We start from the raw sequence: 21605 nt of genomic DNA on the forward strand, positions 1-21605 counted from the left end.
TATCTACAAATCTGATCTCCACTCCCTCCATGGGTTTGTTGTTGAAGTATAATTGACCTAAAACTCTATGTTAGTTCCTGTTACAACACAGTGGCTTGACACATTTCAAAATCATCACCAAGATAAGTGGTTACAACATGTCACCTGTATTCCCCTCAATGAACCTTTAATACCCGCTGACTCATTTATTTTGCAACTGGAAGTCTGTACCTCCTAATCTTTCTCACCTATTTCTTTCCTCCCACTACCCCAATTTTGCCACCTGTTTGCCCTCTGTATGTATAAATCCATTTCTGTTTTGTTATATGCTGGAATGTAGGTGTTTTTTTTTTTTTTTTTAAGGAAGGGACTCTCTTGTTCTCTTACATGTACCTGGAATGGTGACAGTCACGTTGCAGAAGCCCAATCAACATTTGTCATCCAAAAATCATGTTCCTAAAAAATAAAGAAAAAAAAAAGGAAAAAAACATAAGATAGAAAACTCTTCACTGTGGTCCGGGAAGATCCCACATGCTCCTGAGCAACTGAGCCCGTGCACCACAACTCCTGAGCCTGCATGCCTGGAGCTCATGCTCGGCAACATGACAAGCCACTGCTATGAGAAGCCCATGTACTGCAACGAAAAGGAGCCCCCACTCGCCCCAACTAGAGAAAGCCCACGATCAGCAACGAGGACCCAGAGCAACTAAAAAATAAAGAAAGAAAAAAAAAATGTTTTCAAAGACTCACCAAAATAGAGATGAGAAGATTTTGAGTTGAAGACTCAAAATGGACAAGGCTGACATCAGATGTTAGTCTAAACTAACAAGAGTCTTCAGGACCAACTAAGATTTGGTGCTTTTTCAATTACCCCAGTTACTGTACTTTTAACACCACGACTTTGCTTCTTGATCCCCTGGCTTTTAAGTTGGAAATTGTCGGGGTTTATGCAAATGTAATAAAAGAGAAAGTCTTGGACTTTTATTGGCAGGGATTTTTTTTTTACACCACCCACTGTCATAATTGATTACATGCTGTACCCTGATGGAAGAACAGAACTTCAAGGCCAATAAAAAGTCACAAATACATGGTAAACCATCTGCTTTGTCCGGCGACTGAGAAATAATAATGTGAGCAGTGATCCAAGAAGGAAGGGGCTGCCAGTCCAACTGTGCCCAGTCCTCCAACAGCTTGATGTCTGAAGGTGCAAGGAGATTTGTTTTGGCAGTCACTCTGCCAACATCTGACATCTGTCACCCAGAGTTCGCCATTACTGCTGCTTCCAAAAAATCATATCTGCCAGTCAAACATCTTTTCTGCTGATGGATGGTGGAAGGAGGCCTTCTCAGCCTGCTTCTGGGGAACTCCCCTTTATTTGAATACATGTATCCAGTAATCCCTTTTCATGCCTCGCCTAATAGCCTGTCACTTAGTGGGGGAGAGAACTTTGCCTAAGCCCAAGTTCATTGCTGTTTGGGACAAGGGCAGCAGAATGAAGGGGATACTGTGGCCAGATTATACGCTTATGGTTTCACTGCCGTGGATCAGAGCAGTCTCTTCCATCACGATCTACAGGAAAGCGATACCTCTTGTCATCCCTGCCCTTTTGGAAAGTTAACATTTGCATTCATAACACCTTTAAAAATAGTTGACAAGGTACTTGATGTGTTTGCATATACAGTCACTACCCACTGGAAACTGGTTCCAGGACCTTCCTCGGGTACCACCATCTGTGAATGCCCAAGTCCCTTATATACGATGGTGTGGTATTGGCAGGTAACCTGTGCAAATCTTCCCAGACACTTTCAGTCATCTCTAGGTTACTCAGGATACCTAGAATGTAAAAGCTCTATGAATAGCTGTCAGCACTCTGCAGATTCAAACTTTGCTTTTTGGGAGTGTAAGTCACTCAGTCGTTTCCGACTCTTTGCAACCACATGGACTGCAGCCCACCAGGCTCCTCTGTTCGTGGGATTCTCCAGGCAAGAATACTGGAGTGGGTTGCCATTCCCTTCTCCAGGGGATCTTCCCCACCCAGGGATCAAACACGGTTCTCCTGCATTACTAGCAGATTCTTCTCTGTCTGAGCCATTAGGGAACTTGGTGGAATTTTTTTCTCAAACATTTTCAATCTTTGGTTGAACCTGTGGATGTGGAAAGGTCAGACACTGCTTGAAGTTCCAGTATTAGGCATTGTACCTACACTACTTCATGTAATCCCTTTAATAATCCAGCATCTTACAGTTAACAAGCAACCACCCTGGGATTCAAATATAGGTCCTCTTGCTTAAGTGAAATGCCCTCTCTGCTACACCATCCTGATTTTTCCTGTCACTGTGACAATCTGCATGAAATGAATAAATGTACAACACTGTCAGCAACACTCCAGGCAGACAGCAAGCACTGTTGGGTCTTGATTGGGAAGGTTCCCCTAGAGCCAGGAAGAGCGCTCAGGAAGACCCTAGAATCTTGTTCTCCTGGTCCTAGTTTCTGGAAAGATTTAGGATGTGGAGTGGGTAAGGCCATAGGAAGTACCATATTGAAGCAGATCTTCCCTACCCTCTTTTCTGGTTTTGTTTTTTAATTTTCGGTCACACTCCAAGGCTTGTGGGACCTTAGTTCCCAGACCAGGGATCAATCCTCTCCCCTTGCATTGGAGGACAGAATCTTAACCTAGGGACCACCAGGGAAGTCCCCCATAGACTCTTCATTCTGATTCTACAGGGCCACATGGGAGACAGAAGTGAATGCTGCTGCTGCTGCTGCTGCTAAGTCGCTTCAGTGGTGTCCGACTCTGTGCGACCCCATAGACAGCAGCCCACCAGGCTCCGCCGTCCCCGGAATTCTCCAGGTAAGAACACCGGAGTGGGTTGCCATTTCCTTCTCCAATGCATGAAAGTGAAAAGTGAAAGTGAAGTCACTCAGTTGTGTCTGGATCTTCGAGACCCCGTGGACTGCAGCCCACCAGGCTCCTCCGTCCATGGGATTCTCCAGGCAAAAGTACTGGAGTGGGGTGCCACTGCCTTCTCCGATAGAAGTGAATGATTGCTGTCAAAACATCGGAGGCATCAAGACTTTCCAGGAAGGTTACTGACCGAGGTGTCCAGACTCATTGAGCCCAGCCACAAACGGAAACCCACACGAGCTGAGAGCACTTTCCCTATGTCCAGGCCTCCACTGCTGAGGACCCTACACTGAGAACAGCATGAGCCCTTGCAGGGCTCAGGTCATCATACCCACGGTAGGATACTTCTGAGTAGTAATCAGTGCTTTTCCTCCAGCATTTTTCCTTTGCATTTTTTGGCCCTTTATCCCATGTCCCCTTTTCAGGGAAGGAGAGGTGCCAGAGAGCCAGGGAAATGATCATCTCTCCTTGAAGGATAAAGAAAATAATCCTGCCGTAAGCAAGGGCTTGGGAGACTGTGAGGAGGTCTTCCCTGTGCTCTGGATCAGAAAGATTCTCTGGGCTGAGTTGTCATTGTTCAGTCGCTAAGTCATGTCCGACTCTTTGTGTCCCCATGGACTACAGAACACCAGGCTTCCCTGTCCTTCACCATCTCCCGGAGCTTGCTCAAATTCATGTCCACTGAGTTGGTGATGCCATCCAACCATCTGTGGACCCCTTCTCCTTGTGCCTTCAATCTTTCTCAGCATCAGAGTCTTTTCCAGTGAGTCAGCTCATCGCATCAGGTGACCAAAGAATTGGAGCTTCAGCATCAGTACTTCCAATGAATATAAGTCGTGACGGGAGTCAAGCTAAACATGCCCAAGGGCTGGATTTGGTCCATAAATTACTTTTTGCATCTCCAAATTAGACACTGAAAAGAACAGCAAGAAGTCATGAACAGCACCAGCCCATCCCAGGAAAAGTCAGAAGGCGGCAGCAGTGCTGAGAGATGCTGGGGAGGCAGCTGCCAGTTCTGCTCACCTGTGGGAGGGAGGTGCCGCCTTACACCTGTCTGCCAAGGTTCTCTCTGCAAGTTGCTCCCGCCCATGGCATTAGTGCCACCTAGTGGACTTCCCAGGAAGTTGATACCCACCAAGGCCAGAGGATGGCGGGGGCCCAGCTTGCGTGCTCAGTCGTGTCTGACTCCTTTGCGACCCCATGGACTGTAGCCCACCAGGCTTGTCTGTCCATGGGATTCTCCAGGCAAGAATACTGGAGTGGGTTGCCATGCCCTCCTCCAGGGGATCTTCCCGACCCAGGGATTGAACCTGTGTCTCTCCAGGTGGACTCCTCACCCACTGAGCCTCCTGGAGCAAAGGCCAGAGCAAGTCACCACCAGTGAAACAGAAGCTGTGATTTGGAAAAACATAGACGCCAAGTTCCCGTGGGATGCTGAGGCAGGGCCCTGGGACTGTCTTGCTGTGTTCTCAGGCTGCCCAATTCTGTGTGCCTGCCTGATGAGATCCTGATGGAATCTGCCCCTCAACAGCAGACGTATATCCCTGAGCCCAAGCCATCAGCTCAGAAAGGCTGGCTGTATTTCTCAGAAGGAATTAGGTATATGGGAATCTCATATTGACGTCTGTGGTGGAGTTCATCCTTTTCATGAGAGTAACATCGGTATTCAGTGTTTAAAATCCATTATATTGTGTGTGCTCTTCAAGCTAGGAATATCTTCCCTTCACTTTTTTTGAGTAAGGAATAACAATTTTGATCAGAAAGCTAGCAGACAGAGGACTAGTGTCTCAAAAAAAAAAAAATCTATTTTCCCTTCGTTTTTAAAATCACTTCCCAGCCCCTTATTTCTGGAGAAAGTCAAGCTCTGTTTGCAGGCTCTACTGCGTGTTTCCAAATGTATTTTCCTAAAACTCATTTGCTTGAGCAAATGCATCCACCTTGTCAGAAAGCAGCCGGAGCCACCCAGGGCATCCGCATTTGCCATCAGAGCTCAGTGCCATCTCAGGAGTCTGTGTATTTTGTGTCTCATGGAAAACCTCCTAAACCGTGGAGCATGGGTTCTGTCTGCTCTGCTTTTCCTTGACGGCCAAGTGTAGTTGGCCCCGCACACACGCGCTGGCCACGGCCGGTCAGCTCTTTGTGACACGCTCAACCTTCACTGTCACCTCCGTTCTTGCTGCCGTCGTTGCTGTAAGGACAGGGCAGAAATGATCCGGTGTCACACCCAGCTATCCTCACAGCAGCAGGCTGAGCGTGTTACTCGGGCAACTGGAACTTTTCATTTTGGTGTGACCTCTGTATCCCAACTCAAAGCCTCAGATCTCTGCAAAGTTGTTAGAAAAGTTCTCCCTAGAGCAGAAACAAAGTGTAAGTGTTAGTCACTGAGTCAAGTCTGACTCTTTGTGACTCCATTGCCTGTAGTCTGCCAGGCTCCTCTGTCCGTGGGATATTTCTAGGCAAGAATACTGGAGTGGGTAGACATTTCCTTCTCCAGGGGATTAAACCTGGGTCTCCTGGATTGCAGGCAGAGTCTTTACTGTTTGAGCCACCCGGGAAGACCAAAACATCGGGTCTTAGAGGGAGCACCTGGATTGAACCCGGGCCCCCTCCTTGGGAGTGTGGATTCTTAAGCCACTGTTGCTACTGCTGCTAAGTCGCTTCAGTCGTGTCCAACTCTGTGCGACCCCATAGACAGCAGCCCACCAGGCTCCCCCCGTCCCTGGGATTCTCCAGGCAAGAACACTGGAGTGGGTTGCCATTTCCTTCTCCAATGCACGAAAGTGAAAAATGAAAGTGAAGTCACTCAGTCGAGTGCGACTCTTCACGACCCCATGGACTGCAGCCTACCAGGCTCCTCCGTCCATGGGATTTTCCAGGCAAGAGTACTGGAGTGGGGTGCCATTGCCACTAGACCACCAGCAAAGTCCCTAGAGCAGAAACAAAAGACCTGGGATTTTGACATCTCTGCTCCACTACTATCTTCCACTTGCAGAAAGGATCCTTGCATCCTTTTTATGAGGGTAGCATCTGTGTTTATGGTGTTTAAAGTCTGAGATTTTCCAAGTGTAAGATGAAGTGAGTCTGAGAATGTGTGTGAAGGGGCTGGTGGATGGATCCCAAGCCAGCTGTGCAGGGTGAGGCTTCAGCTTCCTTCCCACCTTCAACACCCAGAGCCCTGGACGGGAGAAGCCAGCCGCACTGGACGGTATTTGGGAGGAGAGGTGCTGGAGTGTTATTAACAGACAGGGCACAAGCACTGCGGGGCACAGATCGGGGAGCGGAGGGGAGGGAGGGACCTGGCTGCACTGTCGGTCGTGCAGAAGAGGATTCCAAGGATGGTTAAGAGCAGCGACCAACGAAAGAGGCCTTGGAAACTCCCGAGAGGCCCAGCGGACGCCACTAGGCAGAAACCCAAGAAAAAAGTTATGCCTGCTTTCCTCCAAGAACACTGGAAGTCCACAGGGGATGGAAACAAAGGGGAATTTCTTGAGTCCTTGTAAGATGAAGCATCCTATTGAGTGGACTTACTAGGGGATAACAGGGAAATGTCTTCATCTGGACTGTCCCTCCATGACTACCATTCCCCTTCCTGCTTGCAACTGAGGTCAGAATTAAACTGGAAAACAGCCTACAGTGACTTTTTTCCCCTTAGAGACTAGGTTATTATTTTGTCTCTATTTCCTTTAATATTTTGTTTAACTCTCATAGAAATTCACATTTTTTAATTTTCACATTAAAAATTTTTATGTTGGAATGTAATTGATTTACAATGTTGTGTTAGTTTCAGGTATATAGCAAAGTGATTCAGTTATACATTTATCTTTTTCAGATTCTCTTCCCATATAGGTTATTACAGAGTATTGAGTAGAGCTCACTGTACCATACAATAGGGCCTTGTTCATTGTTTTATAACATACAGACATGTATCTGTACATTAATTCCAACCTCCTACTTTATCTCTACCTACCACCTTTCCCCTTTGGTAACCATAACTTTGTTTTCTAAATCTCAGTCTGTTTCTGTTTTGTGAACAAGTTCATTTCCTTTTTTTAAGAATCCACATGTAAGTGGTATCATATAGTATTTGTCTTTCTCTGTCTGGTTTACTTCACTTAGTATGATCATCTCTAGGTGCAACCATGTTGCTGCAGATGGTATCATTTCCTTCTTTTTCATGGCTGAGTAATATTCCATTGTATATATGCACTACATCTTCTTTATCCATTCAGTGACTTTGAAAGAGACAGGGAACTAGAGAAAATGAATTTTCATAGCAACAGCAAACAGGCATGACCCATCACTCTTGGGAAAGAGGCTAGTATGAGTTTCTGAGGTCATGGAGCAACTGGCAATTCATTTAAGAGTGGCCATCGGAGAAGGCAATGGCACCCCACTCCAGTATTCTTGCCTGGAGGATCCCAGGGACGGCGGAGCCTGGTGGGCTGCCATCTACGGGGTCGCACAGAGTCGGACATGACTGAAGCAACTTAGCAGCAGCAGCATTCCCACCCTTTTCCGAGGCTCTGCCTCACCACCCTTTCCTCCAAGGCAGTGGCGGTTCAGCCCTCAAGGAAGGGATAGAGAGAGAGAGAATCAGGAATCAGGTAGGAGCCACGAAGAGCAGGAGGCAAAAGGAAAAGCTGCAGCGGTCTGGTTCTCCATGGACACGCCCCACCCAATCTAGAGATGGGGCTTCCCTAGTGGCTCAGTCGGTGAAGAATCCGCCTGCAATGCGGGAGACCTGGGTTCCATCTCCGTGTTGGGATGATCCCCTGGAGACAGGAATGGCTACCACTCCAGTATTCTTACCTGGAGAATTCCTTGGATGGAGGAGCCAGGTGGACTACAGTCCATGGGGTCACTAAGAGTCTGAGCATACACACACATACACACACATACACTCTTGAGATGGCACCTCAGAAGCCAGAAGATGCTCACTCAGACCCAGGAGTGAAGAGCTGGCAATAATCAGGGGATAGCATCTGACGTCAGTCATGACAGCAGTGACTGACGCACCTCTTCAAAGTGATCTGAGGCTCCAGTTTTTTACAAGAGGGTTGCCTGGGTGATCCTTGTTTTTTTTTTTTAAAAAAAAAGGCCATCAATGGCTTGCACCCAAGTGACACATCTAAATGACCCTTCAGGGGTTAGTATCCACATTTTACCCCAACACCAACTATGGCCAACAGTTCTGACCTGAGAAGGTTGTGTTCCACACTGAGGACTGCTGGTCTAAAAAATAAATCAAAGAGCCAGAGACCTTAGGTCAAGGTGAGTTTATTGTCCAAATAGCATAATCTAATTGCATCCAGAACCATTTTCAAATCCATCTTTAAGCTAGTCAGAAAAACAGGTTATTATTTTTAAAAATCACTTAACACTGAAAAGATAGGACCTCAGAAAAGGCAGCTTGACTATACCATGTCACCTTCATAGCCAATACAACATTTTTTTTTCCCCATACTTCCTAAAAACCTTCTGTGTATACTGATCATGCTACTTTAGCACTTGCTCGCACGCCAACCAAATAAACACCCACACCTCTTATAGAGTACATGGTGAGAGATTAACATTGACTCGATATGGCATCACACTCGTTTAAAGCAAAAAAAAAAAAAAAATTATAATAATAATAAAAGAAAGTCCAAGACAAGAAACTGTAACTGAGAGAGAGAGATCTGAGGTACATGGCACAAGGGTAATGAACATAATGGAAAAAATCCAATGGCCTCATGACACGCTGGGGATTTCAGAGGTGGTGGGCAGTAAGAAATAGAACCAACTAAAAAAAAAATGAGAACTTTAAAAAAAAAAAAAAAGGATAGGCATCTGTGAAAATACACTGGCTACTGTAATGGCTACAGTCAGTAAGGCACTTTTTTTCCCCCCAAAGTAAGCTGCAGGCAAAGGAATAAATGTGGCAGCAAGAGCGTGTGTGTATACGTCTGCCGAAGGCTTCCGGAAACTTAAGCCAAGAAACGGGTCTGAGGGCCCACGCAAGTCTAGAAGCAGACACCGGGATGCAGAACAGTGGTTCTGGAGGAAAGAGACTGTTCTGGGTTGTTTAGAATCCAGAACCAGGAAAAGCTGGGTAGGATGAAAAAGCCATAAACATCCTAATGAATTTCCCGCCTTGTTTCGCACCAACGGGTGACGGGAACCACGCTGAGCCCACAGCTGAGGAGCCTGCGTTCGTTCTAAAGCTACAGGGTGTATGTTGGGTAAGGGACTTCACCGTCTCAACACTGATTTCCCTTTTAAAGCTATTCTTGGGGTTGGACTGTCTCAAAGATAAACACGGAGGAACCCTTTTGGCTTAGAAGCCAGCTGGCTTACTCAAGATTTCCTGCCATTCTTATCTCCCGTTCCCACTCTACCAATAATTCTCTCTTCTTGAACTAGAAAAATCAGTATATTTACATGATATAAGGTGCACGTCTATTTCTTCTCCCAGCCCTGTCCCCCCTGTGGCCCGTGGGGAGAACAGTCTGCTGCCTTCTTTGAGAAAAAGTCATCCAGTCCTGCCGCCATCCTCACCAGGCAGTCCCAGGGCTCCTGGGACCCTCGGGGGTGGGTGGCAGCCTCCTCGGAAGGGAAGACCTCGATGCCCGCAGCCAAGGGCCACCCCTCCGGAGTCACACGTGCCCGACTCAGGTGAGGACAGGAGGCAAAATGGGGCCTCCGAACAGCCCACAGACCAAGGGGGACCTGGCTGGGGAACACTGGCTGCTCAGTGGGGTGGGGACAGTTCCAGAGGGCAGCCTGCAGGGACAGAAGCCCCTTCTCTCAGCCTGGAAGGGCGGAGGTGCAGTCTGCTGAGGCACCCATCTCCTGCCCCCACCTGCAGGCTTCTCAGCTGTGATGAACCACCCACATGGAATTGACTTATGCTCAGCATATATTTTTGGCATACGAGGATTTTCACCCCCTAGGATTTGGCCAAAATAGGGGAAGGAAAAAAATTTGGCCGGCGAGGGGAACAATCAGTCCCCACTGATGGAGAAAAACAAATAACCAGAAAAAGAAAAAAAGAAGAAGAAGAAGAAGAAGAACATAAAGAGAACAAAGTAAAGGAGAGATACAATGACAACAAGGTAGGAAAAAAACCAGAATAGGTTTGGAACCTCCTTCACGGGAGGAAAGAGGAAAAAAAAAAAAATGCACCTGAACTCCTCTGGGACAGAAACTCCTACCGAGGAAACCAAGACCCAAGATCTGAGGAGAGGGCACAAGGCCCATCTTCTGTGTAAGGAGGGAGCAGGCAGGAAAGCAGAAACTACCTAGCACCCTTCCCACCTGCAACCCTGCACCTCCCATCACACTAGGCATGAGGAGGAAAAGGAGAAAAAGCTAGAAGGTCCCAGGGACCCTTAGGGCTCCAGGGTAAGTGGAGAGAGAGAGAGGCTGCAGGGGGAGTCTGTTGGCCTGTCTCCTTCTTTATTTCTCTCCCTCGCTGCTTCCGTTTGAGCTGAGCAGCTGGTCACTGTTAGAGGGATCTGTACCTCCCTTTCTCTTTAGGTTCCAAGATTCTCAAGAACTCTAGGGCCTGTGCTTTCCTCCACCACGCAGACTCCCCCCAACCCCGGGGCCCGGAAAAGCAGCCTATGCAGGATAGCCTCTTGATAAAACACAGGCTGCTCAGCGTTTCTCCCCCAAACCTCAGAATTCACCGCCCACTGGCCCACCAGGAATCCTGAGCATCTCAGGATCACGTAACTCACCGAGTCCTGAACCCTTCTAACCCACGTCAACGAAGCCTGACTCACCTGGGATTCCATCTCAGGACAGAAGCAACCTGCCCACCTGCCTTCAACCACCGATCCCATACTCACCCTGACCCGTTTTCCCGATCATGCCAATTCAGCGCACGATTTAAAACCTGAAAACCATTCAGTGCCACTCAGCGAGGACCACGCCCTTGCCCCAGCATTTTGCCTGTCACAGGCCTGACAGGTGGGAGCAGTTCCCATGGCAACCCTGCCTGCTGCAGGTTCAGACCTAGGAAACCCTCTGAGATCGTCCTGAAGGGGGAACCCGCGGGGCTGCCAGCATCCAGGAGAGAGAAACTTGCCCGAGAGAGAAACATGCCGAAAGAAGGGAAACTTCCCAGGTGAAAGGAGAACTGGAAGCAGGTGTGCTTTAGAAAGGCTCGCCCGATGAGGCTCTCTGAACAAACAGCCTGCTGAACTGTCTGGTACCCAAGTGCAGATGCTGCGTGCCCAGCACACTGCATCACTCAGCGCTGTGTGTCGGCCTTGCGAGGGAGGGGAAATCCCTTGGTCCAATTGCATTTTTTCCATCATGATGAGGATACCGGAGTCAGAATGGAAGCCTGATGACCTTCACCACTGAAGAGGTCCCTGGGCATGAGACCCTGGGGCCAAGCCCCTCACCTTCCATTGGGGAGAGGCTGCGGCCCCTTCCCCCCTCCGCCTTCCCTAACTGATGGGCTCCCAAGCAGAAACTGTACGGTTGTGAGGTATTAATGAGAACAAAAATGTGAACCATTTTCTTTCGTAGCTATTGATTTTGTCCAGTAAACCTGAGGTAAAGAATGCTCTGTCTTTGAAGAATGTGATCAGAGAGGGAAAAAAAAAAAAACCATGAATATGCAACCAGAAGAAAACACACTATGTATGGAAGAGGGCTTTTCCAGTACGAAGAACTCCTATCTCAACCAACTACTTCAGGACTTGGAAATTTAAGCAGTAAAATAATATATTATAAAAATGTTTATATAATAGCAGCACACTCGGTGAAACATTACAGCTAGGTACTGTTAATGTGGATAACGATGAATGATCTTAGCTTCTTAGCAGCGCAAAAAAAAAAAAATTATAAAAAACTGAACATAATAAAATGAAAAATAAGAGACCTTTAGATTTTTCTCCATCTTAAACCCTCAATACTATGAAACAAGGCAGAATCTGCGTATAAAATAATTCTTCAGAGTAGCCCTGTTCTGATCTTATTTTTTTTTACTTAAAAAGGCAAATATTTTAATAGCTTCATTACCTGTCAATTATAATTGTGCAAAAAAAAAAAAAAAGTTGGTGCTTCAACCTCTCTGCTAACTGAATGCCTCTAAGACGTGGAGAGGAAAAAAAAAAGTTCAAGTACGCTGAATGCAACTTTGCAATGAAATCAACAACAAAAGAAACAAAACGGAAACGGGAACAAAATGCCACACGGATGATCCGCTGTCTGTCTTTGCACCAGCAATCATGTTTCTTTCCATGTCCAAAGGGGAAGTATAGAGGTGGGAATTAAGATCCTTGTGTGCCATCAAAATGGTTACAGATCTCTGCTTTTAGGAATGTTGTCATAGGGATTTCAGCGGAAGGGGATGTGTCTCGAGTCCCCGGAGGGGAACCCAGAGTGTCGGATACAGGACAGCAACCCGACTGCGGGGCAGGAGGGGAGGGGACACAGGAGGAGGAAGGAGGCCTCTACTCTGTATGATTTGCATAAACCAATCCATCTACCCCCTCGGGAACAATTTTTCAAAGTGCTTTTCGAATGGAATGGTTTATACCAATGCTCACCTGTGGACTGGACATGCCAATCAGCACCAAAAAAATTAAGGTTTTTTTTTTTCCTAATGAGGGATGCCAAGGTCACATTACTCTCTTGAACACCTCAGGAGAAAAAAAAAAAGTTCTAGATCCCACCCTGGGGCTCCGTCTGCATCCATTTCACAGAGTTTGGGGGATGGCCCATAGCTAGATTGCCCCTTTAAGATAAAAATGGGGTGGTGTCCACAACGAACCAAGTTTGGAAGAAGAAGCAAGGTGTCGAAAAACATGAAACCCAGGATCCAATCACCTGTATCCAACGGGCAAAACAGAACATCTCTTTTAGGTAGCAGCTACTGCAGACAGCAAGACTTAGCAACCAACAGGTGGTTGGGAGTCAGGCGCTTCTCCATCCAAAATGGTTCGATTGTGCTGAGATTATTTGTCACTCCCTCCCCATTCTGTCCCTCCTTTATTTCTAATTCCTTCTCAAGTTCATTGCTTTGCAATCCAATCCTGCCATACATGGCATCCGCAGTTCTTCCAAATTATCCTAACAGGGGTATATACGTGCTAGTTCATAACATGAAAAAAAAAAGTCTCTAATTTGTTCCCATAGTGCAGGCGTACATTTTTCTCTAGCTACTCTGCAGTTTTCCTGTAAGCATGTTACTATGACTTTTAACATCATCAAACATAACTGTTGGCATATATAAGGGATTCCTTTCTGTTGTACTTCAAATAGGCACCAAATGCTTGTAATGATTTCGTTTTTATAGGACCTTTATCTCTCACTTCTAAAAGATCTTTCAATAGGATCTAGGTGGGGGCAGAATGTTTTTTTTAAGTTTCATCCTAAAACATAAGAGAACCAAATACAACCAGAGAGAAGGAGAGAGCGGATTGGACGCACCCCTCCCATTTGGCCCACCCCACATCCTCACAGGTCGATATCCCGAACATCTGTAGGGGTGCTGGCTTGGTCCAGCTCATCCTCCGACTTGGATCCGTCGCCCTGGTCCTGACGGTACTGCTGCAGGCTATTCAGCAGCACCACCTCAATCTGCTCCTGGCAGGCTTTGAGGCAATCCTGGAAGGGAGAAGCATCAAGACCAGAGCCATTAGCAAGGGCAACAGGACACAAGGAAATCAACAAAGAGAACACACACGATTCAAGCCCACCTAACTCCACACTTTCCAGAAGGTAGTGGTGGTTTAGTCACTAAGTCATTTCCGACTCTTGTGACCCCCTGGACTCCAGCCCGCCAGGCCCCTCTATCCATGGGATTTCCCAGGCAAGAATACTGGAGTGGGCTGCCGTGTCCTTCTCCACTTCCAGTAGAAAGAAAGTCAATATGTGCAGGAGATGCGTCCTCCTCCTGGTGGGGAACCACTCCAAGTGGGGTCCATAGGCCAGTAGCATCAGTACCACCTGGGAGCTAGTTAGAAATGCAACTCTCAGCCTTCTCCGAACCAGTCGCATCTCAGAATCTGCATTTTAGCAGAAGCCTGGGCAGCGCTGGCCAAGGAGAGGGGCCATTTGTGGCCATGCAGCACCTGGTAACTCAAGGACCAGCGAGATGCTTCCTGCTTGGGGACACCGTGTGCTGAGAGGGAAAAGGGGAAGGTGAGCCCTCCAGACAGTGTGACAGAACTAGACCACCAGAGGGACAGATATAAGTGAATGGACTAAACTATGCTGAGCTTCATAGCCACTGCAGCAATGCTTATAAACAAGCCAATTTGTCTCTCCACTTATTTACCATTCCCTTAAACTCTCATAAAAAATACAACACAGAGTGTTTACAAAGTTCTGGACACTTGAGCCGTCTAATTTGGGAGAAAGCAAAAAGAAAAAACTGCAGCACTGCTTTAAGATTAGTCTATATTTGGTAGGGAAGATTCAGGGTGTGTCAGCCCCATGCAGAAGCTCCTCTAAACAGGGTGACATTGACACAGCAGCAATTCATGGGTGTCATCAGGGTGGGACGGTGGTTGGCACTAGCAACTGGGGTGTAAGCTGAAGTAACTGCTCGTAGCAGATACTGGGTAGGCCAAAAGGTTCGTTCGGCTTTTCCCATAAAATGTTATGGAAAAATCTGAATGGACTTTTTGGCCAACTCAGCATCTCCCGCCCTCTCTACTCATCAAGGCTGGTTTCCTGGCACTCTTGTAAACGTATGGAAAATATGTGAACTCCACTCTGCCTGGGTCTTTCCAAGTTTCATGTATGTTCCCCCTGTGTTTGCTCCACCATGCAATTTTCACTGCCCAGAGGTTGCAGTCTGCCAAGCACACAAGCATTATCTCTATTTTCCAAAGATCTAAAATAAAGTTGGAGATCCCAGGAAAGTTTCCATGCCCCCACATTTTCCTTTTGTATCTCTCATCCATCATATGCTGTTAAACCACAGCTTTTTAGGAAAATTAACATCTGGAGCAAGAGCAGACAGAGCGCTGAGAGCAGATATGAAATGCCACTCAGAATGAGTGAAAAGTGACAGAGGGAGGTGTTATTTGCTGTCCCCACGACCAGACTTGTGGGCACCACTGAGTTATTCTCCTTCTCTGTTCTTGGTTTCCCCATTTGTAAAGTAAGGCTCAGGAGATGCTCACAGAGGGAGGATCAATCAAGATGTCTAGATAAAGCACTAATCGTTTGTTATAAAGAGGAAGTCCTGGAATCTGAAAGAATTCCTGAGGTTTCTCTGAAATGAGGTACGAATGAGCATTTGCTCAAGACAGGTGAGGGGGGCAGCAGGACAGTCCCCGGGGATGGAGCATCCAGCAGGGATGCTGACTCTTTGCGACCCCATGGACTGCAGCACGCCAGGCTTCCCCATCCTTCACTATCTCCTGGAGTCTGCTCAAAGTCATGTCCATTGAGTCAGTGATGCCATCCAACCATCTCATCCTCTGTTGCCCCCTCCTCCCGCCCTCAGTCTTTCCCAGCATTAGGGTCTTTTCCAATGAGTTCACTCTTCACATCAGGTTAACAAGGCAAAAACTGACGACAGTCAAAACTGCTCTGGCTGGTCCCCTAGGAAGCTCCCCGCCAACCCTGTCGACTTTCCTTCCTCTGTGACTCTATTTCTGTGTCAACACAACTGGCACCCAACAACATGAACCCAACGCCGTGATCATTTCTGCATTAGCCACACCAGCAGCTGAGACGGGTGGTCCTCTGAACATGGAGATGGGGCTCCAGAGAGCTAAGCAGCTTGATAGGGGGCCATGGACAGTCTCCCTGGGGGTCACCCAGGTGCCTGCTCTTCCTGGTATTCAGGCTTCCCTCCCAGCAGCCTGAGATCCTAAAGGAACAGTTCTGAGAAAGTCCTTCTGGGCGGGCTGGTACACCAGGCAGTCACTTCTACAGGACTTCGAGATAACACAGGCATCGAATGTCATATTTATGTAACTTGCAGCCCCAAACCATTCTCCTGAATAAAATGAAAAAAGGATTTCACACAAAACACACTCTCTTTCCTCCAGTCAATGTAAATCATTTTTGACAGTGGCCAGCGCTTCCTCTTTGATACCTCTTACTTCAAGAGAAAAGGAAGGACCATAGCAGTTGCTGCAGAAATGAGGATGGAGCAGGAAGCGAAGGCTCTCAGGGGTCAGTTGTGTCCCCCATTCCTGGGAAGTGCTCTGAGGTCTAAGTCTAACCCTCCTCTGGTTCCACTGCTGACAGCATCCGAGTTTCAACTGTGGGACCTGTAGTTATTGGCGAGATGAAAACCTACCTGAGGGCAAGACCTCATTTTGCATAAAGGATGCTCATGTTCTACTCTGACAGTGGCACAAAGGTAAGAAATCAGCCTACCTCTTCCTGGAGATGGAGCTCATGCCCTGCACTTTTTTCCTATAATTTTTTTGGGCCATGCAGCACATGGGATCTTAAGTTACCAGATCAAGGTGAGAACCTGTGCTCTCCACAGTGGAAATGCAGGATCTTAACCACTGGACCTCCAGGGAATTCCCCACTCCCTGTATTTTAACACCCTCCTTCAGCATCACAGGAGCCCTTCCCCTTTGTGGACTTCCTAAAACTGTGTGAATTTCCTGTGAGCTGCTGGAAAGTGAAGCTGGAGGGAGGGTGGGCTGGTGCCCCTACCTGCAGCAGACCCGCACTCCCACCTAGTCCCTCCAGCCCCAGTCCTGCCCAGGGGGCTCTCAATCTCCCCAGCGGGGGCCAGGGTGGAGGGTGTGACCCAGAAGGAGAAGGAGCCCAAGCCTATAGAGGGAAACAGACAAACAGACGGGGGAACAAGCTGCGGAGCCTGAAGGGAACAAGAGGCAAAGCTGCAGAACAGTGACAGCAGTGTGTCTCCGGGCAGGGTTCTTAGGGTGACACACGTAGATTCTTACAGAATCTGAGAACTAAGGGCTCTGGAGGGGGGAGCTGTAACAGCCAGCGGCCCTCACTTCCCAGCTTAGAGAACCGAACTGGAGCTGGCTCGTCCCCCAGTCATATGTAGTCAGAAGTTAACCCTGGCCTTCAGAGGGAAAGCTTCCTATTCCAGAACCCTCTTCCCTGTACACCTGTCCGCTCCTTCCAGGTTCTAAGGAAAGACAGACCAGAGCATCTCCAGGAAAGGCAGACAGCCTGAGAGCGGCCTAGAAACCTGCCGCCACCCCCCACCCCCACAGCGCCTTGGATGAAAAGGTGCCCCGGGGCCCTCTGCTCCTCAGCAGCCTCCAAGAGCACCAGCCATTGTGTCGAGATGCCCCAAATTAAGCTGATTAGAAGGAGAGCCATAATGCTCGTCTGTCAGCCTGGACAGGTGGCACTCCCCAGCGCTGGGGGTCGGGCAGGCCTCCAGCCCCACGAGGCTGAGCCCCCTCCCCCCGCCTGCCCCGGCCCCCAGAGCCCTGACAGCCGCGTTTGTGAAGCTGGGCTCCGTCCCCCCGGGCCCCGACTTCCTCCGCTTGCTGGCTCCAGCCCCGCGCGCCCTGCACCCTCCTTGGCCTCGGTGAATGGGCTGCGGAACTGTTACCATCGGCCCCCAGTGTGGCTGCATCAGGGCATTGTCACCACACACGCACTGCACTCAACAGGGGGACAAAGGGCTGAATGAACCCCAGACCCGCGGCCAACTCAGGCACAGACAACTTAGGAAACTATCTCATTCTTCCTTTCTTCGCAGCCTGTTGGGCTTATTTCCTTGAATACCAAATGAGGCCCGCAGTGAAAATCAGGCAGGCGCGCGGGGGAAGCGTCAGCTCCAACTCTGCTTCCTCTGCCGCCCCGCCCCCGGCTTCCCTTCCTCCAGCCACTCTTCGGGAGGCCCCTGACCACAGGCCCGGGCCCCTCCATGAAAGACCGGTCTCGGGAACACAGGGGTCTCCAGGAGAAGGTGTGCTCGTGAGGGCTCCGGGACCAAGATGACATCTGTTGTGTCCAACTCTGTGCGACCCCATGGACTGTAGTCCGCCAGGCCCCTCTGTCCATGGAATTTTCCAGGCAAGAATACTGGAGGGGGTAGCCATTTCCTCCTCCAGGGGAATCTTCATGACCCAGGGATCGAACCCACATTTCCTTGGTTGACTGCACTGGCAGTGGGATTCTTTAACACCGAGCCACCTGGGAAGCCCAGTCTTCATCGCATCTCCCCCGGCACTGCAGGTTGTTTTGTTAACAGCCCACTGACAACCAGGATTCTAATATGCCAGGATGACCCTAGGGGAGGGATGTCCTGGAACTTCTCTGGGAGCTATTTAAGACTGAGACAGAGGGGCTTCCCTGGTGGTCCAGTGACTGAGACTTTGCCTTCCAATGCAGGGGACCTGGGTTCGATCCCTAGTCGGGGAACCAAGATTCCACATGCCTCACGGCCAAAAAACCAAAACATAAAACAGAAGCAATGTTGTAACAAACTCAATAAAGACTTTAAAACTGGTCCACATTAAAAAAGAAAATCTTAAAAAAAGAATGCAACAGACTTTGGGTATAATCTAGGTAGAAAAGGATATACACAATGACAGGATGACTTGAGTGTATACCTGTTCTGTTAACTATCTTCCTATAACTTCACATCTTCAAGGCCTGTGAGCCCCATTCTACTTGCTCATTAGTGATTTAGGAAACTGGTGTCACGTGACAGCGAAGTGACTCGCTCTAAGAGAAAGTCAGGTAAAACTTGAAGGACCCTGACATGCTAAGTCCTCTCTCGCTTTCCAAGAGACCTGGGGAGACCAGAGCAGGGGAAACACACTTGAAATCCACCTGCCGGCCCTTTGTCCCCTTTCCCTTCCTCCCCCCACCCCAGCATCATTCCCCTACGACTCTGCCAGGGGATACGGAGAGAAAGGACTGAGTCAAAGTTGGGTTTCGTTCAAGAGTCTATAGACAAGTGAACAAGGACATAAAGGCGGGCGCCAAGCAGAGCAGGATGCCGAGGGGACGGAAGAGGAACCCCGATTCTGCCAGGGAAGTGGCCCAGTCGGTTCTCCCTTCGCAAGCAGACCCCTGGCAACGGAAGCCCCGGTGGACGGTCCCCCAAAGCCAGCACGGCCTCTCTGGCTGGGGTCTGTTTTTAGCAACCCTCATGAGTGGAAGGAAAGACTACTTAAAATACACCACCCTCTGAGACTTTTATTCCCTGTAAAACTGTCAGCCTTCTCACTCAGCTTTCTCTTTGGAATGAAGCGTTCCGGTTTATTTTGGCAACCAGAGCAAGCAACAGAACACGGCTTTCTACAGCCGGGTGCGTCCCTTCTATCAAAGCTCACTGCCGCCAGCCAGGGAGCTGGAGAGGTGGGTCTGGCTGTCCTGGGGTAGGGGAGTCGAGGGGACCCTCTTTCCGCAGCCTGATCCTTGACAATCCACGGAGAAAGGACACCACCAGCTGGTCCAGGATCTCCAGGTACACAGGGCTGACACACAGCTTCGAGGACTCTGGGAGTCACAGGCCAGCGCACCCCGATTTCCTAGCTGTCTGAGCATCAGGGCCCGTGGGGCACAAGGTGGTCGGAGCACCTGACTTCCCCGTGGGAGGACACAATGCAAACCCTTGGGCCCTTCACTGTGGTCCGAGGGTCCTACATCTACAGCTACAACTTTTTGTGATGGCAAAACATTGGCCAAGAATTTCACTCGGGTTTGTCCATACACTCTTACAGAAAACCCTGAATGACCTTTCTTGGCCAACCCAGTATACACCACCTAACACAGACCATCTTCAACTCTTTTAAATGCAGTGTGTAAGCTTTAAGTTCCTTTGCTGTGTTGTGTGACCTCTCCAGATCTTTACATCAACAACCACTCTCCCCCTCCCCCACCCTCTGGTCCCTGGGAACCTCTTATCCCACTTTCTGTCCTTATGGATTCAACTACTCTAGGTTAAGTGGAATCATATTTGGTCTTTTTGGTATCTGGCTTATTTCGCTTAACATGTCCAAGGCACATCCACGTTGTAGCATACGTTGCAATTTCATTTCTTTTTAAGGATGAACAATAGACCATGGCAGGTACAGACTGTATTTTTTTTCTCCGTCCCAGGACATTTTCTATCATCAAGTGATGAAACATGATGCTTTTCCCTGAGTTTCACGTTAGGCCCAGAAAGTCCTGCCCGCAGGCTGGTTTTCTACTATGCCTCTAATTCCTCACACCTGCTTAGCATCCATTCATTTGCCCTTCATCTGCTGGGAGTTTAGGTGCTTTACTGCTGATTCTCCACACACTCGTTGAGTTCCTTGAAGACAGGAAGCTCATCTTTTATTTTCCATGTGTCATCCACCCCCAGACTTCTCCCACGCTTGCCTCGGGTCTGTGCCTTGCTCATTCGTATTGCCTTGCTCACGAGGTGACAGCCTGTACCGAGGGCTCTCCAGATTATGACTCACAAGGTGAAACAAACAGCATTGTAAAAAAAAAAAAGTTAAAGAAAACCCAGAGCTGATGATCTCAGTTTGCGACCTGGGATCGTGAGCGGGAGCCCTGAGAGCTGCGATCTGAAGTCTCATCCGGAGGGTGCAGGCACCACCTGGGACCCTTTCCCAACTGGGACTCCAGATTGCAGTCAGGCGAGACTTCCCAGTGCTGTTCAAGTCTGGAGGTGGGTATCAGCCCAGTTAGCAGAGGCATTTGCTGTTCCTTCTCCCTGCTGTTTCTATTTCTTTTAACGACTGGACAATGAAATTCCCTAGAGAGGGAAACGGCAACCCACCCCAGTATTCTTGCCTGGAGAATTCTGTGGACATAGGAACCTGGTGGGCTACAGTCCATGGGGTCGCAAAGAGTTGAACACGACTGAGCAACTATCATTTGAACACTTAATACTGAAATTAAGTCAAATAATCCTCTGTTAAATATTGTTTTAAACAAGAGCCCTCCAGAGAATCCAGACTGATGGGAGAGAGGACTCAGTGCCCAAGGACAAACACAGGCAACAGCTGAGGCACAGAGGACAGGCACGCCCTAGGGGAGCGGGAGCCGGGCTGGGGATCCGAGGTGAAGCTGGAAATGCCCGAGCTCTCCATCTGTTCTCTGAAAACGTGGTCCACGCATGCTCGGGATTTCACATCAAAATGTTACACCCCAGACCCACTGGTGAGGACGAAGCACGTGTGTGCGCCATCTCCATCAATAGCTGCAATTTTTAGAAGGAACTTTAAAGCTAGGGTTGTATTCAGTTGACCTAGTCTGAATGGCCTTGGCTAAATAGTGTCTGAAAGAGGCCAGCAGTGTCTCCAGTATGAAGTGAGAGAGACTGGTTCGCGGGCGTGAAAAGCCAGGTACAGCCCACGAGCTCCAGTGACACCCTGGGAACAACCTCTGTCCATCTGAAGCCACTAAGGGGGTGACAGAGAGATGGGGGAGAAGGCTGGAGACCCCGTGGGGCCATCAGACCATGAGGACGTATCTATAAATATCCGAAGGAGGTTACAATGCCTGAAGGGGGGTCAAAACTCTTGTCACTGACATGTTTTATCTCTGGGGGTTGAGGAGGGGCTGGTCTGACGCTGGTTGGGAGTCCTTTCGGCAAGGCAGCCTTAATAGGAGATGTACAGAAAAGGAAGGAAGTGTATCATTTCTATAAATCCTAATAAATTCTGTCCAAGATTTGCCTCTAGAGGATTCGAAAAGCATTCTGCCTGGGAGGGTCTTTTCGATCTACACCTCGGAAACCATGCTGCAAAAGCCTGTTTGCCATTTCCTCCTCCAGGGGATTTTCCTGACCCAGGGATCAAACCCGCAT

At 48.7% G+C, this 21605-nt stretch overlaps 1 protein-coding gene across 2 annotated transcripts in view; it reads right to left on the reverse strand.

The window, feature by feature from the left end:
* Positions 1-322: 322 nt before the first annotated feature.
* The window catches only part of CCND2 (cyclin D2), a 36194-nt gene continuing 14911 nt past the window's right edge, over positions 323-21605 (reverse strand). Inside the window, exon 5 of one of the 2 annotated variants that reach the window (XR_014051596.1) lies at positions 323-435. Coding sequence is in view for 1 of the 2 variants with exons in the window: in XM_081483524.1 (XP_081339650.1) it covers positions 13340-13489 (150 nt within the window). In the remaining variant the exon portion in view is untranslated. Of the gene's footprint in view, positions 436-8145; positions 13490-21605 lie in introns of those variants that run through there. The other variant, XM_081483524.1, reaches the window with a different exon arrangement.

This window comes from Giraffa tippelskirchi, chromosome 4 (assembly GCF_054371585.1).
Source record: "Giraffa tippelskirchi isolate mGirTip1 chromosome 4, T2T-mGirTip1v1.2.pri, whole genome shotgun sequence".
NCBI classification, from domain to species: domain Eukaryota; kingdom Metazoa; phylum Chordata; class Mammalia; order Artiodactyla; family Giraffidae; genus Giraffa; species Giraffa tippelskirchi.